Source organism: Ahaetulla prasina, chromosome 17 (assembly GCF_028640845.1).
Source record: "Ahaetulla prasina isolate Xishuangbanna chromosome 17, ASM2864084v1, whole genome shotgun sequence".
NCBI lineage: Eukaryota > Metazoa > Chordata > Lepidosauria > Squamata > Colubridae > Ahaetulla > Ahaetulla prasina.
The window spans coordinates 1260679-1274221 of NC_080555.1; the positions used below are offsets into that span (position 1 = coordinate 1260679).

At 46.6% G+C, this 13543-nt stretch overlaps 1 protein-coding gene across 2 annotated transcripts; it reads left to right on the forward strand.

Annotated features, from left to right (window-relative positions):
* Window positions 1–54: 54 nt before the first annotated feature.
* LOC131186754 (neuronal acetylcholine receptor subunit alpha-7-like) lies at window positions 55–13027 on the forward strand. 2 transcript variants are annotated; one of them, XM_058160658.1, is made up of 10 exons: window positions 55–3059; window positions 5126–5265; window positions 5966–6010; window positions 6124–6233; window positions 7160–7239; window positions 7628–7795; window positions 8446–8640; window positions 9754–9840; window positions 10460–10569; window positions 11336–13027. In XM_058160658.1, the coding sequence occupies exons 2-10, from the start codon at window positions 5170–5172 to the stop codon at window positions 11858–11860; spliced, it is 1416 nt and encodes a 471-aa protein (XP_058016641.1). In that variant the 5' UTR covers window positions 55–3059; window positions 5126–5169; the 3' UTR covers window positions 11861–13027. The 2 variants fall into 2 exon arrangements, with proteins under 2 accessions (XP_058016641.1, XP_058016642.1); XM_058160659.1 differs by lacking the exon at window positions 55–3059 and having other exon boundaries at window positions 4926–5265; window positions 11336–13026.
* The last annotated feature ends 516 nt before the right edge of the window (window positions 13028–13543 follow it).

The window sequence follows — 13543 nt, forward strand, 5'->3', positions numbered from 1 at the left end:
GGGCTCGGAGAAATTTGGGGGAGGGCGGGTGGGGAGGACGGGCGAAGCGCGGGGCATTCTTCATCTTTAGAGCTAACTACTCTAAAACAAAAAAAATTTGTTTGGTAAGAATCAATTAGTACAACTAATTGTAACATATTCTTTTAAATAAATTGATTTATTCGATGAAACGGCCCCAGCCTTCATTTGGTTCACTTTCTTCTATGTATATATATATCTATATATCTATATACCTCAAAAATAGATGCAGTTTACATGGTGGTTTTATGATGTTTATTCAAAGAAAATCGCCCCATTAATCTAAAAATAATAATAATTATTATTAGAAAGTTAGTAAAAACACTTCTCAACCTCATAATTCTGGAATAATTTTTGTGTGCTTATTGCATATGGCCAGGGCCTGAAAGAATTGTAAATTTCATTTAATTGTCATCCCTGAAAAGGTGGCTTTCATGTACATTTAGATTTGGGTGGAGGTAATTCCTAAGTAGGGATTGGCAGCCTTGAGGGCTAGAAACTTGAAAATGGTTCGACACCCTCTTGGTTTCAGGGATTCAGAGCCGTTGAAGTTTTGAGACCCAGAAATACTGGCAGAAAAAGATTTGACGTAAACCTTTCCTGGTTTTTATTTTAACTTCAGGCCTCAGCTGGTAATTAATAATCCTGAAATATTTTATATAACATCAGCGTGGGTAAAATCAATAACCATTTTTGAGGCAGAATCCAAAAAAAAAAATCCATGTTAAAATTCAGCCCGAAAAGGAGGGGAAAAAAACAGAAAAAGAAGTTTTATTTGGAAGAATCTCAAGATAATGGAGATAATTATTATTTTTAGTAGTCCCCACAGCAAAGGCAAAAATGTTTTTTTCCTCGTGGGCTCCAAAGGCAGATCCTGCTTGGAAGATTTTTCCTCTGGATTTTTCAGCGGGAATTCATACGCTGGGATTTTACGAAGTATGTGTGTGCGCACTTGCAGAATAGGAAATAAATCTTGCCCAAAGTGATCAACCCGGATTCTTGCATGATCCAAGGTTTATATTTTATTATGAAATTTATTTGCTTTCCGTCTTGTATCCAACAACTCTGGGCATTATCCTACCTAGCCACTTAACCAGAATGGGATTCATTCATTCATTCATATCTATCATGTCCGTCTGTCTGTCTATGTCTCTATCACGTCTAGCTCTCTAGTATCTTATCTGGTTCTCTATCAACTATCATCTCTCATATCTATCTAATCTATATCATCTATATCCACCAACCTACCTACCTATCATCCATCCATCATCTGTCTGTCTGTCTGTCTATCTATCTATCTATCTATCTATCTATCTATCTATCTATCCTCTCTCTCTCTAGCACCTGTCTGTCTATTTACCCCTCTCTTTCTAAGATGTTTCTCTATCATCTATCTACTATCTATCATCTATCATTAACTCTGTCATCTCTCTATAGCCTCTATATATATGTGTCTCTGTTTATCTATCTATCTTCTATCTCTCTCCATATCTATCTATTTATCTATATATCTATCTATCTATCTTCTATCTCTCTCCATATCTATCTATCTATCTATCTATCTATCTATCTATCTATCTATCTATCTATCTATCTATCATCTTCTATCTCTCTCCATATCTATATAAGTGGAACGACTTGCCTTCAGAAGTTGTGAATGCTCCAACACTGGAAATTTTTAAGAAAATGTTGGATAACCATCTGACTGAGATGGTGTAGGGTTTCCTGCCTGGGCAGGGGGTTGGACTAGAAGGCCTCCAAGGTCCCTTCCAACTCTGTTATGTTTATCTATCTATCTATCTATCTATCTATCTATCTATTTATCATCTATCTACTATCTATCTATATCATCTATCTATAACTATCTATTTACTATCTATGTATATCATCTATCTATCTATCTATCTATATCATCTATACTATCTATCTATATGTATCTATCTACTATTTATCCTATCTATCTATCTATCATCTATATCTACCTACCTATCTTCCATCCATCCATCCATCCATCCATCTATCATCTATATTTATTTTATCTATACATGCAGACAGATATCTCTCTCTCTCACACACACACACACTCCATTGTGCAAATTGCAGATTTTTTTTAAAATCCAGTTCTTGCTCAAGCACCCGTGAGATTTCCCGCTTTGGGGGCAGAGCAGCAAGCCTGGCTGAATTTCCATTAAATGGGATTTTTTGCCTGCTGGATATTCCTCCCCGCTCCCTCCTCCTGTGCCAAGAATCTACTGCCAACGAATGCTCTCACCTGCTGGGGGGGGGGGATCCTTGTGCCACGCAGGGTGAAAAACCCATTCAAGGAAGCAAAAATGTTCTCTCCAGCTGCGCTGCAGCTGTCGTGGCTGCAAACCGGGGCTCCCTTTGGAAAACTTAACCACTGTGTGGAAGAATCACGGGCGGATGTGAGTGCGAGACGTTCCCACATTTCCAGTTGTTGTTTTTTTAAAATGGGACTATTTGTGTGTCTTTTAGCACAGAATATTGGAAAGAGGGCCTCATGTTGGTCTGCCAAGCAACCAAATTGGCATTGAACCTCTTGAACCTCTCCTTTCCTTACATCTCGTTGACAAACAGGGACTAGAAACTTAGCTGGGTTTTTTTAATTAAAAAAAGACGGTTCTGCTCTAATCTTGGCCCTACTCCCTTAAGGAAGCAAAGACAATATTTCAAGGGAGGGAGGGATTGAAGAAAGTGAGGGACAAGAGAAAACGAGTCGGATCTTCCCGGCAAGTGGAGAGGGTATGATCCTTTAAAAAAAAAAATGAATTTTACGACTCTTGCATTAAAAGTTGGGCTTGGCATAAAATGGAGAGAGAGAAAAATAATCCTCTCTTTCTCCCCCTGCGTGACGCCAGCATCTTTTCAGGTACCTGCCAATTCCGTAGCTGAATGGGGGGGCTGGACTGGATGACCTCTAGGGCACCCCGTAGGCTGGCCCTAGGAGCTTCCTGCTGGAATGGCAGCCTGGCCGAGCGAGCCTCTGGAGGATGGAGGCTGAATCCGCGGATGAAGAGGAGGTGGGGGGGGGGGATGGCCAGTCCTCTTCAGCCTGGCCTCCTCCTCCTCCTCCTCCTCCTCCTCCTCTTCCTCCTGTAGGTGGTCTGGTTGCAGCCTCTCCATTTTGGCTGCCTGCGGACCCTCCCGCTTCCCCCCACCTCCCTATCCCTTCTCCAAACCCACCCACCCAATTGCCTGCTTCTCTCATCTCTGGTGGGGTGGGCATTCCTTGGGAATGGGGAGGGGGGGTCTCCAGGAGAGAGAGAGAGAGGGAGAGATGCTTTAGGCCCCTCTGCAAAAGGGATGAAGGATGGCTGGAATGCAGTTTCTTTCTCTTTTTTTTCTTTCTTTCTTTCCCTCCTTCCCTCCCTCCCTCTCTCCTCCTCTCCTAACTGAAGGCTTGGTTTGCTGTCTTTGCTAAGCTGTACATCCTCTCTTCTTCTTCTTCTTCTTCTTCGCTCTCTGGTCCAAAGCGGGCAGGCAGGAAGGATTTGGTGGGATTTAAATCCTGTTTTTCCAAACCGACATGGATCGGGTCCATTCCTCCGCTCGCCTCCTCGCCTTCGTCTTCTTCCTCCTCTTCCCAGGTAAGGCGCCTGCTTCCTCTCCTTCCTCTTCCTCTTCTCAGCCCACCCACTTCTCCTGCCCACGTCTCCTGACTGGCATCATAACCTGGCAGGGGCAGATGGGTGGCCTCCAAAGGCTTTGAGGTGGGGGGGCCCCTAAAAACCCGAGGGGTTTGGGAAAGGGGTTTTATACGCCCCCCCCGCCTTATAAATTCAGACCTTCCGCTTTGAAGGCTGCCTGGTTTTCAAAGATGCCAAATTCTCCCCCCCCCTCCAAATTTCAGGTCCAGCTTGAATGGGAAACTCTGTAATTCTCCGTAATATTGTTTGGGGTTTGATGGCTGTCCTCCAGAATAGCCTTCTCATTGAGCCTCGGCTGGTCTCTGTGTGTGTGTGTTTCTCTCTGTGTATGTATGTGTGTGTCCTATTTTGCCACACTCTGCCTTCTGCCTGTTTGTGCGTTTGTGTGTCGTTCTGCTTTGCGGGCATGAAAGCCAGATGCAATCCTCGTTTCCTCCCCTTGCTCTTCTCTTCTCTGCCTACGGAGTTAATTACATTTTTTAATGTTGCTGTTGCTGCTTTGCTGAATGGGGAAGGAAGGGGAGGATGGGGGGGGGGCTGGAGAGTTCCTTGAGGGCTTGGGGGGCACCTTTTCCCCCTCCCCCCATTTCCCATCCTTCCATTCAAGCCCCCCCCCCCGACATCTCTGCATTAGCCGTAAGTTTTCTGACTCTTCTGTGCTGCAATTTGTACGGGGTGGGGGTCGGGGGCAAATTTTCGGGTCAGGGGATTTAAAACTGGGGCAGAAGCTTTGGGGTGAAAAGATCAGGTTGGGTTAGAGACAGGGGATTATGGATAACAGCGGCACGACTTGAAGAGAGGGCCAGTCTTGAAAAATCACAGGAGTGGATCACAGAACATTACATAGGGACCTTGGAGGTCTTCTAGCCCAACCCTTGCTCAAGCGGGAGACCCATACCATCTCAGACGAATAGCTGCCCAGTCTCTTCTTAAAAACCTCCAGCGTTAGAGAATCCATGACTTCTGGTGGCAAACAGTTCCACTGATGAATGTCAGGAAATTTCTCCTTAATTCTAGGTTGCTTCTCTTCTTGCTTAGTTTCCATCCGTTGTTTCTTCTCCTGCCTTCTGGTGCTTTGGAAAATAAGTTGACATCCCCCCACCCCCCTCTTCTTTGTGGCAGCCCCTCAAATACTAGAAGACTGCGATCATGTCCCCTCTAGTCCTTCGCTTCAATGTGCTAAACATACTTAGCTCCCTTAACCGCCCATCAAGGCGGATTTCGACAAATCATATAAATAAAACCAAGAACCACCTTAAAGGTTGAGAAACACTCTTCTAAGGGCTCAGAGGCACCCTTGCCTTTTAACCTTCAGGGCACACCAAGCACTTCAGCACGGACGTGGACTTGCCAGAGCAGGAGATTCCAGGAAAAACATCTCCCCGAATTCTGGATCTTGATGTTCTCCTCAACAATCATGTTCAACTCTTGGTTTGCAGGCTCCGAAGGAGGCCTTCACCAGCGGCAACTGCTAAAGGACCTGATGGAAGACTACATCCCCCTGGAGAGACCTGTGGGCGATGACGCCCAAGCCATCACTGTCCACTTCACCCTCAGTCTTATGCAGATCATGGACCTGGTAAGTTCTGGAGATGAACACCAAAAACATGGACATGTTCCGGTAGGTTCCTAATTTTCCAGCCCTCTACATTCCAAGGTATTTTGGGGTCCAAAACGTCCTTCTACTACACCATCCTTGATTTCCCCAAACTTAAAAACCAACCTGACCTCTTGCTTTCGGATAAGTTTATAACTCGGAAACAAACTCCCAGAAGCTCCAAAGATGGACTGGAATGGCACGCAGCATTTTTGCATTTGGTCATTCATTGAGCGACTGCGGCGTCCATCAAACAAACACGGTAGTCTTTAAGCGAACCCCACAATCATTAATCGAACCGATGGAGTGCGGGTTTTTTTGCCCCCCCCCCAAGAAAACCTGGAAGGAAGTGCCCGTTTTCAGCAAAACTGGCGTAAAAATGCAGTCACGTAACCAGAGACTACCGCAAACGATTGTAAATGCTGCCAAGAATCCAGATTTCTTCAGGACAGAGGGGAGGATGGGTGGTGGACAACCGTTAAAACGTTAGAACCTCCACGTAAATCCCTCTTTTCCATGTAGGCTGTAACTTTGAACCGGTCGTAAGTCGAGGACTGCCTTATGATTAAACAAATTTGCCTCTGGTGCAAATTTTTGAATTTTTAAAGAGTGTGTGGCTTTTTAGGTGTTTCTAAGAAACATTATTATTATTATTATTATTATTTTGCTGTTGCTTGGACAGGATGAAAAGAATCAAGTCCTCATCACCAACGTCTGGCTGCAGATGGTACATTTTTAAATATATATATATATATATATATAATTTAAGGACAATAAAAGATAAGGGGAAGGGCACCCCAAAATTAGGCCCCTTGTAAAACATGGCCTGTTTTTTTTTAGTACTGGTATGATCACTATTTGCGATGGAATGAATCTGAATATCCCGGGGTCAAGACGCTACGTTTCTCAGCTGACCAGGTGTGGAAACCTGACATTCTTCTTTACAACAGGTAAGGCAGGGCTACAAAAATTAGGGGGAGGGGACTTGTGGGGTTCCCAGGAGTTGATACAAAACCGGTTAAGAAAGATCTTGCATTAAGGGACAAAGCCGGTGGCAGTTGTGAAAACTTCTCGACTGGCTTTAAATAATCTTTTTTTATTTAAAAAAATTAAATTCTTGGGTTTTTGTTTTTTAATTAAAGAGTTTAATTCTTGTTTCCACACACACACCCCACCTCCATCTTGCAACCTTTGTTAGATTTCAAATTGTGGGTCAGGATCAGTGGTGGGATTCAGCCGGTTCGCACCTATTCGGCAGAACCGGTTGTTACCTGTCTAAGCAGTTCGGAGAACCGGTGGTTGGAAGAAATCTTATTTTGTTTTTTTCCCCCCACTTTTCAGGGCTAATCCTGTACGGAAGGCAGGAAGGAAACATTCTGGTGGTGTTTCTAGCCTAATCTTTATTGCCCTGCTTACAGAAACAGCCTCTCTGGCTAACCCTTATTACATTGTAACAGCCAACGCAAAGCGCCCATCGCCATGAGTGACGTTGAATTGGCCACGGCCACACAGTCACATGATCACCGAGCCACGCCTACCCAGCTGGTCATTAGGGCAGAGAACCGGTTGTTAAATTATTTGAATGGTCAGGATTATCCTAGGCCAGGGATCTTCAAACACGGCCACTTTAAGACTTGTGGACTTCAACTCCCAGAGTTCCCAGCCAGCCACAAGGGAATTCTGGGAGTTGAAGTCCACAATTCTTAAAGTGACCATGTTGGAGACCCCCAGCCTAGGCTGTTGGGGGTGGGTGGGTTCCTTTCTGCTCTCAGGAAGGGGTGAGAAGCGCAAATGTTTTGACTGCAGCTTGGAAATTTCTGACTCTGAAGTGTGTGTGTGGGTCCTTGTGTCCCCTTCCCCAATTTTTCTACTCCAGTGCCAATGAGGAATTCGACTCTACCCTCCACACCCACGTCTTGGTGAATTCCAGCGGTTACTGCCAGTGGCTGCCCCCAGGTGAGAGGAGAAGGATACAAAAATAAAATGTTTTATCTTTTTTTTAAAAAAATAATAATAATAATAATAAAACCGTTTGACTAGTCCGATATATTGCGTAGGGTTCGAATTGCCGAGCAGGATGGATGTCTTATTTAACACACAGGCTCCTGCATGACTTTTCTACAAAAATAGTTCTAAATTTTAGAAAAGGAGTTTGAGATTTTTGTTGCTGCCCAACTATTTGAGGAAATCTTTTTATCCGAGCACTGATGAGGTTCCCTAGTTGGGTCGTGAAACGTCTGCAAGAAAACTATCTAAGCTCAGAGAGCACCAGCCACCCCGCTTTTAATCTGTGCCATCTCTTACAATCTTCATCCCCCCCCCTTTCTCCCCTCCTTTCCTGCAGGGATCTTGAAAAGCACCTGTCGAATCGACGTCCGCTGGTTCCCCTTTGACACCCAAAAATGCGACCTCAAGTTCGGGTCCTGGACTCATGACGGCTGGCTGCTCGATCTCCGTATGCTGGAGAGCGACACGTCGGGCTACGTCTCCAACGGCGAGTGGGACCTTGTGGGTAAGAGTTGGGTCACCGTTCCCAATCTGGGAGCCCCCGTGGCGTTGCTAGGGCCCCAGGTGTTCTGACCTAGGCTTCTCCAGCAGCACGAAGCTGAGTCCTCGTCCCGATAAACCCCTTTTATTTAATGGACAGTGAATTCCTCCCCAGCAAAGTCTTTCCTCTCCCACAGTCTTTCAAGACAGTTCACCATTACCGACCTTTATCAGGCTTGGAGAGTGGCCAGGCCGATATCTTTCAGATGCTGCAATACTTGGCAAGATGAACTAATTGTCTCCTGCAAACTCCGCTCCTCTTTCGCGCCTCTTTTATTCCCTCTGGGAGCGGCCATTCATTGTCCACCTGTGGCTTTACTCCCAAGTGGACCCTTGTTCTTTAGCTGTTCCCTTCTCCTGGCAGCTCTGCGCAGGCGCACACTGGGAACAGGCTCTAGCTGTTCGTCTGCCTCACTGATGTCTGACTCCAAAGGCAGCTGATAACTGTCAGACGGCCCTGGGCCCCTCTCTGCCTCTGATGCAGAGCCCTCATCAGAGCCTTCCCCAGACTCCAGGACTGGCCCAGGTTCCTCCCCAACCTCCTCATTGTCCGAATCTGGTGGGCCACAACCATAGAAGTGGTGATCCCTTCCTCTCCATCCCTCCATCCCACAGGTGTCCCTGGCAGCGAGAACCGAGTTTTCTACGACTGTTGCCGGGAACCATACCTGGATGTCACCTTCGTGGTCATTATGCGCCGCCGGACGCTGTACTACGCCCTGAATATGCTGGTGCCTTGCTTGCTCCTTTCGGCCGTGACATTTTTGGTCTTCCTCTTGCCCGCCGATTCCGGGGAGAAGATTTCTCTGGGTAAAACTCATGGGCACAAAGAGGCGGTGAGGTTTGTTCGTGCAGCCGGGCGAGGGGGAGCGAAATTTTGAGATTATTATTATTTTTTGCAAGTAGAAAAAGAAGAGGTAGAAAACCTTTTTGTCCGTGAATCAAACATCCTAAAACAAAATAGATTTTGTAGAGCGAGGACCCTGATAGTCTACAAAAGAAGAGGGGGAACTCTCTCTGTGGACTTCAACTCCCAGAATTCCTGAGCCAGCGCGACTGGCTGAGGAATGAAGAATAGAGTAAATAACAATATAGACTAGAATAATAATATAGCAGAATAGAGTAGAATAATAATATAGAATAGAATAGAGTAGAATAATAATATAGTAAAATAGAGTAGAATAATAATATAGAATAAAATAAAGTAGAATAATAATATAATGTAGAGTAGAGTAGAATAGAATAGAGTAGAATAATAATATAGCATAGATTTAGAGAGTAGAATAATAATAATATAGTAGAATAGAGTGGAATAATAATATAGAATATAGTAGAGTAGAATAATAATATAGAATAGAATAGAGTAGAATAATAATATAGAATAGAGTAGAATAATAATAGAATAGAATAGAATAGAATAGAATAGAATAGAATAGAATAGAATAGAATAGAATAGAATAGAATAGAATAACAGAGTTGGAAGGGACCTTGGAGGTCTTCTAGTCCAACCTTCTACTTAGGCAGGAAACCCTACACCACTTCAGACAAAGGGTTATTCTGGGAATTGAAGTCCACAAGTCTTAAAGTTGCCCAGTTTGGAGGCCGAACCTGGCTGGCCGAGGAATTCTGGGAGTTGAAGTCCACAAGTCATAAAAAGGTCATCATTCCCACCCATCCTTCCACCCTCACCCACTCCAAGAAAACCCCCCCAAAACCAAAACCCCCTTTCCTTGTGTGCCAAAAAACTGGTCTGAGCCTGATAGATTTGGATAGATTCAGTCTAAAAACTCTCCCCATTTTGCAGACGGGAAGACTGAGGCCGAGGCAGGTGGGGGGCTGACCCGGGGCTCCCTCTTCAAGGAAAGCTCCATGGGTCATCCCCCCTCCCCAACCTTTGTGGGGGGGGTCTCCTTTTTCCCCCAGGCATCACCGTGTTGCTGTCGCTCACTGTCTTCATGTTGCTGGTGGCTGAAGTGATGCCAGCCACCTCCGACTCGGTGCCCCTGATAGGTGAGGCTGGAAAAGGGGGATTTCATTTCAACAAGAGCACACACACATACACACCCCGGCCTTTCTCCCTCTCCCAAACTCGGGCTACACCTGCGTCATCTCGGATGTTCTACATTTGCAAGGAACGAACGGTCAGTAAGGTCTCGACGGACACAGCCAAAATTTGGCACAAAGGAAGAAGCCGGTTGGGCGGTTGAGTTTTTGCTGGAAGGGCCCCACAGTCATTGTCCTCCCATCCCCTCCCTTCTAGCACTGATGATGGTACCTAGTTGGGTCGTGAAACATCTGCAAGAAAACCACCAAGCTCAGAGAGCACCAAGGACCCTCTTAGTCTTCTTCCTCCTCCTCTCCCCAAACCCTTCTAGCATTGATGATGTTATCTAGTTGGGTCGTGAAACATCTGGAAGAAAACCACCAAGCTCAGAGAGCACCAAGGACCCTCTTAGTCTTCTTCCTCCTCCTCTCCCCAAACCCTTCTAGCACTGATGATGTTTCCTAGTTGGGTCGTGCTTTTCTTGGGGGGGCTGGTTTGTATCTTGGGGGTGGGTGGGCGTGATCAAAGGCTTAAAAGCCCAGGTGAGATCACACCGGGATTTCTCCCATCTGCTTCCTTCTGCAGGGCAGTATTTTGCCAGCACCATGGGGATGGTGGGTCTGTCCGTGATGACCACGGTCTTTGTCCTCCAGTACCATCACCACGATCCCGAGGGCGGCTCCATGCCAAGATGGGTGAGTGCCACCTCCTGTTTGAGACTTGGGTCTGTGTGGGTGTGAAACTTATCCCTGCTCTCTCCATCAATCGGGGGCGGGGTGGGCTCCTTGCAAACATTTCGGGACTAAAAATATGAACTTTCCATAACTTCCTGCCAAAGGTCCCATTTCTGTCTCCCGCTGTGGGGTCTCCTCCCCCCACCCACCACTTTGTGAATCTCGCCCCTTGGCTGGCATAATATAGCACCTTTTAAACCACCAGAAATGCACTTTCATCAACTTCAATTGCAGGTCCCTTGTCCTGGCTAGCTCTCCTCTTTGTTTATAATTCTCTGTTTGGGGTGTGTTAAAAAAAAAGGAAAGGAAAGTACGTTCGTATTCTTACATATGTGAGTTGGGGGCTTCCATCAAAATGTGGCACAGTCCAAGAGCAGCAATTCTCAATGCTGGCTCCTTTAAGAGGAGTGGATTTCAACTCCCAGAATCCCCCAGCCAGCGTGCTTTAAGATAGGTGGACTTCAACTCCCAGAATCCCCCAGCCAGCATGCTTTAAGATAGGTGGACTTCAACTCCCAGAATCCCCCAGCCAGCATGCTTTAAGCGGGGTGGACTTCAACTCCCAGAATTCCCAAACCGGCATGCTTTATGACGTGCTGGCTGGGGAATTCTGAGAATTGAAGTCCACAAATCTTCCCTTCCCCTTCGCCTTTGATCCTTTCAGTGGTCTCGACTCCAAGCGAGACTTGGGGTCCCCTTCTCTCATCCAGCGGCTTCTTCCACGCAGGTCCAGGTGCTGGTGCTGAACTGGGGTGCCTGGCTCTTGAGGATGCGCCAACCAGGAGAAGAACCCCAGGGGCGCCCCCCCTGCACCCCCAGTTTGCTGAGCTGCAGCTCGGACAACAGTGAAGGAGGAGGCAGCCCACCCACCCGTCCGGCTGGGCCCATCGCCAACGGCCACCTGGTCTACGCAGGGATCCCCATTGCTGCCGTCGCTCCTGCCCCCTTCCCCGCCAAACCCCCCGATATACCCCGTCCCTTCCTCTTCTCCCCAGAGCCTCCCTCCTCCATCCCGGAAGACCCTCTCTCTGCCCCCCACCTCAGCTCCATCCTGAAGGAGCTGAGATACGTGGCTCAACGCTTCCGCAGCCAAGACATCTCTCGGGCCACCTGCAACCAGTGGAAGTTCGCCGGGGCCGTCATTGACCGGCTCTGCCTGGTACTCTTCGCCCTCTTCCACATCGTCTGTTCCATCGCCATCCTCATGGCGGCCCCCAACTTCGCCGAGGCCATCACCAAGGACTTCCTCTAACGCTCCGGAGCTCCATATTTTCCGAGGACTGCCTTGAGATGGCGAGAAGGGCCACCCCTGGATGGAGAAAGATGGAGCTGGCCGGAGACCTTCCTCATGTGCATGCTACCGACCCGGAGTTTGCGATGGACACCAAGGTTTGCATGCAATAGTTGTGGAGCTCCTCCCGGGACAGAGGTCCCCATTGGCCAGAGACAACAACAGGGTGGTGTCGTCTTGGACTGGTTCTCCTCTGAATCCCTCAAGCCGGTCTTCTTCAGCCCTCGGGATCACGTTGGACGTTCAGACTTCAAAACACTTGGACGAAGAAATTCTGATGGACCACGAGAACGTTCAGATTTCGGAGTGTTTGGACTCCAGCTGGACCACGAGGCGAGGGGGCTTCCAGACCTACAAAGTCCTACCCAGAGGGATCTGATTTTGGGGTGTGTTCCCCCCAAAGCCTCCATCCTCTCTCTCGGCAGCTGGAGACCCTGTCTTGACTCTGGACTTCCCCCCCCCAAAAAATGGGTCTCTTCTCAGTTCCCTCTGGCAGGGCTGATCCCAGGACCAAACTCCGATCAAAGTTGCTAAAAACTCTTTAAAAGGGGTCTTTTGCCTGACCCCAAACCCCCAAATCGTGTCCCATTTCAATGTTTTAATGACCAAATCCACCTCGATGTGGCCTCTCCATGTACGAGCATCCATTTAGCGAATGCCCGAAGTTACAACAGCCCTGAAAAACAAAAACGACTTACGACAGGTTCTCGTCCTTACGGCCTCCAGGGTCACATGATCAAAAGTGATGACCTTGGGGGATCACCCGATCGCCGTTCCCGACCTTCCCCAGCCGGCTTCCCACAAGCAAAGTCAGTGGGGGAAAGCTGGATTCATTTAATGACCACACAATGGCTAAGAATATATATATATATTCTATATTCTATATATATATTCTTATTGTATCCTCACTGTAGCCCTCTTCCGGGCCAAAGAGTAGATCATCTCATTCTAGTTTTTTGCTTATTTTATTGAAACCGAAAAAGAAAAATAAATTATTCAAAGTAAACAGCAATAAATAATCAATAATTTAAGCCTTGATATTGTCTGAAAAATCACTGTTCCCCTCTTTTTTCACTTCTTTGAACCCCCTTCTTCCCTTGGTCCTTCTAAACAAAATCACTATTAAACCCACCTCCCAGCCCGCCCCCCCCCCAAAGTGAAATAATCGAAGGAAGGAAAAGAAGAGGGGTAAAAAAAGAACAGGGAGACCCAACAAGAGAGACAGAGAGAGACACGGAGACAGAGAAAGAGAGAGACAGAGAGAGAGAGAAAGAGAAAGACACAGAAAGACAGACAAACACAGAGACAGAGAGAGAAAAACAGAGAGACAGACAGAGGCAGAGAGAGACACAGAGAAAGAGGCAGAGAGAGACAGAGAGAAAGGGAGAGACAAAGAATGAAAGAAAAGAAGAAAAGAAAAAAAAGTTTTGAAACTCTTCTAAGATCAGAAACGAGAAGAAGACCGAAGGATTGAAAACCCCTTTCCCTCCCACCCCCGAAAAAATATTAATTGCCGCTAAATCGCAATGGAATTATTTACAATTACTGGATCAGCAAAAGAGACTGTAAACATATATTTTTTTCTGCTCTTTCTGGAGTTTTTTTTTTTTTTCTTTTAAGGTGGGAACCTTCTGCGTTTTGGAG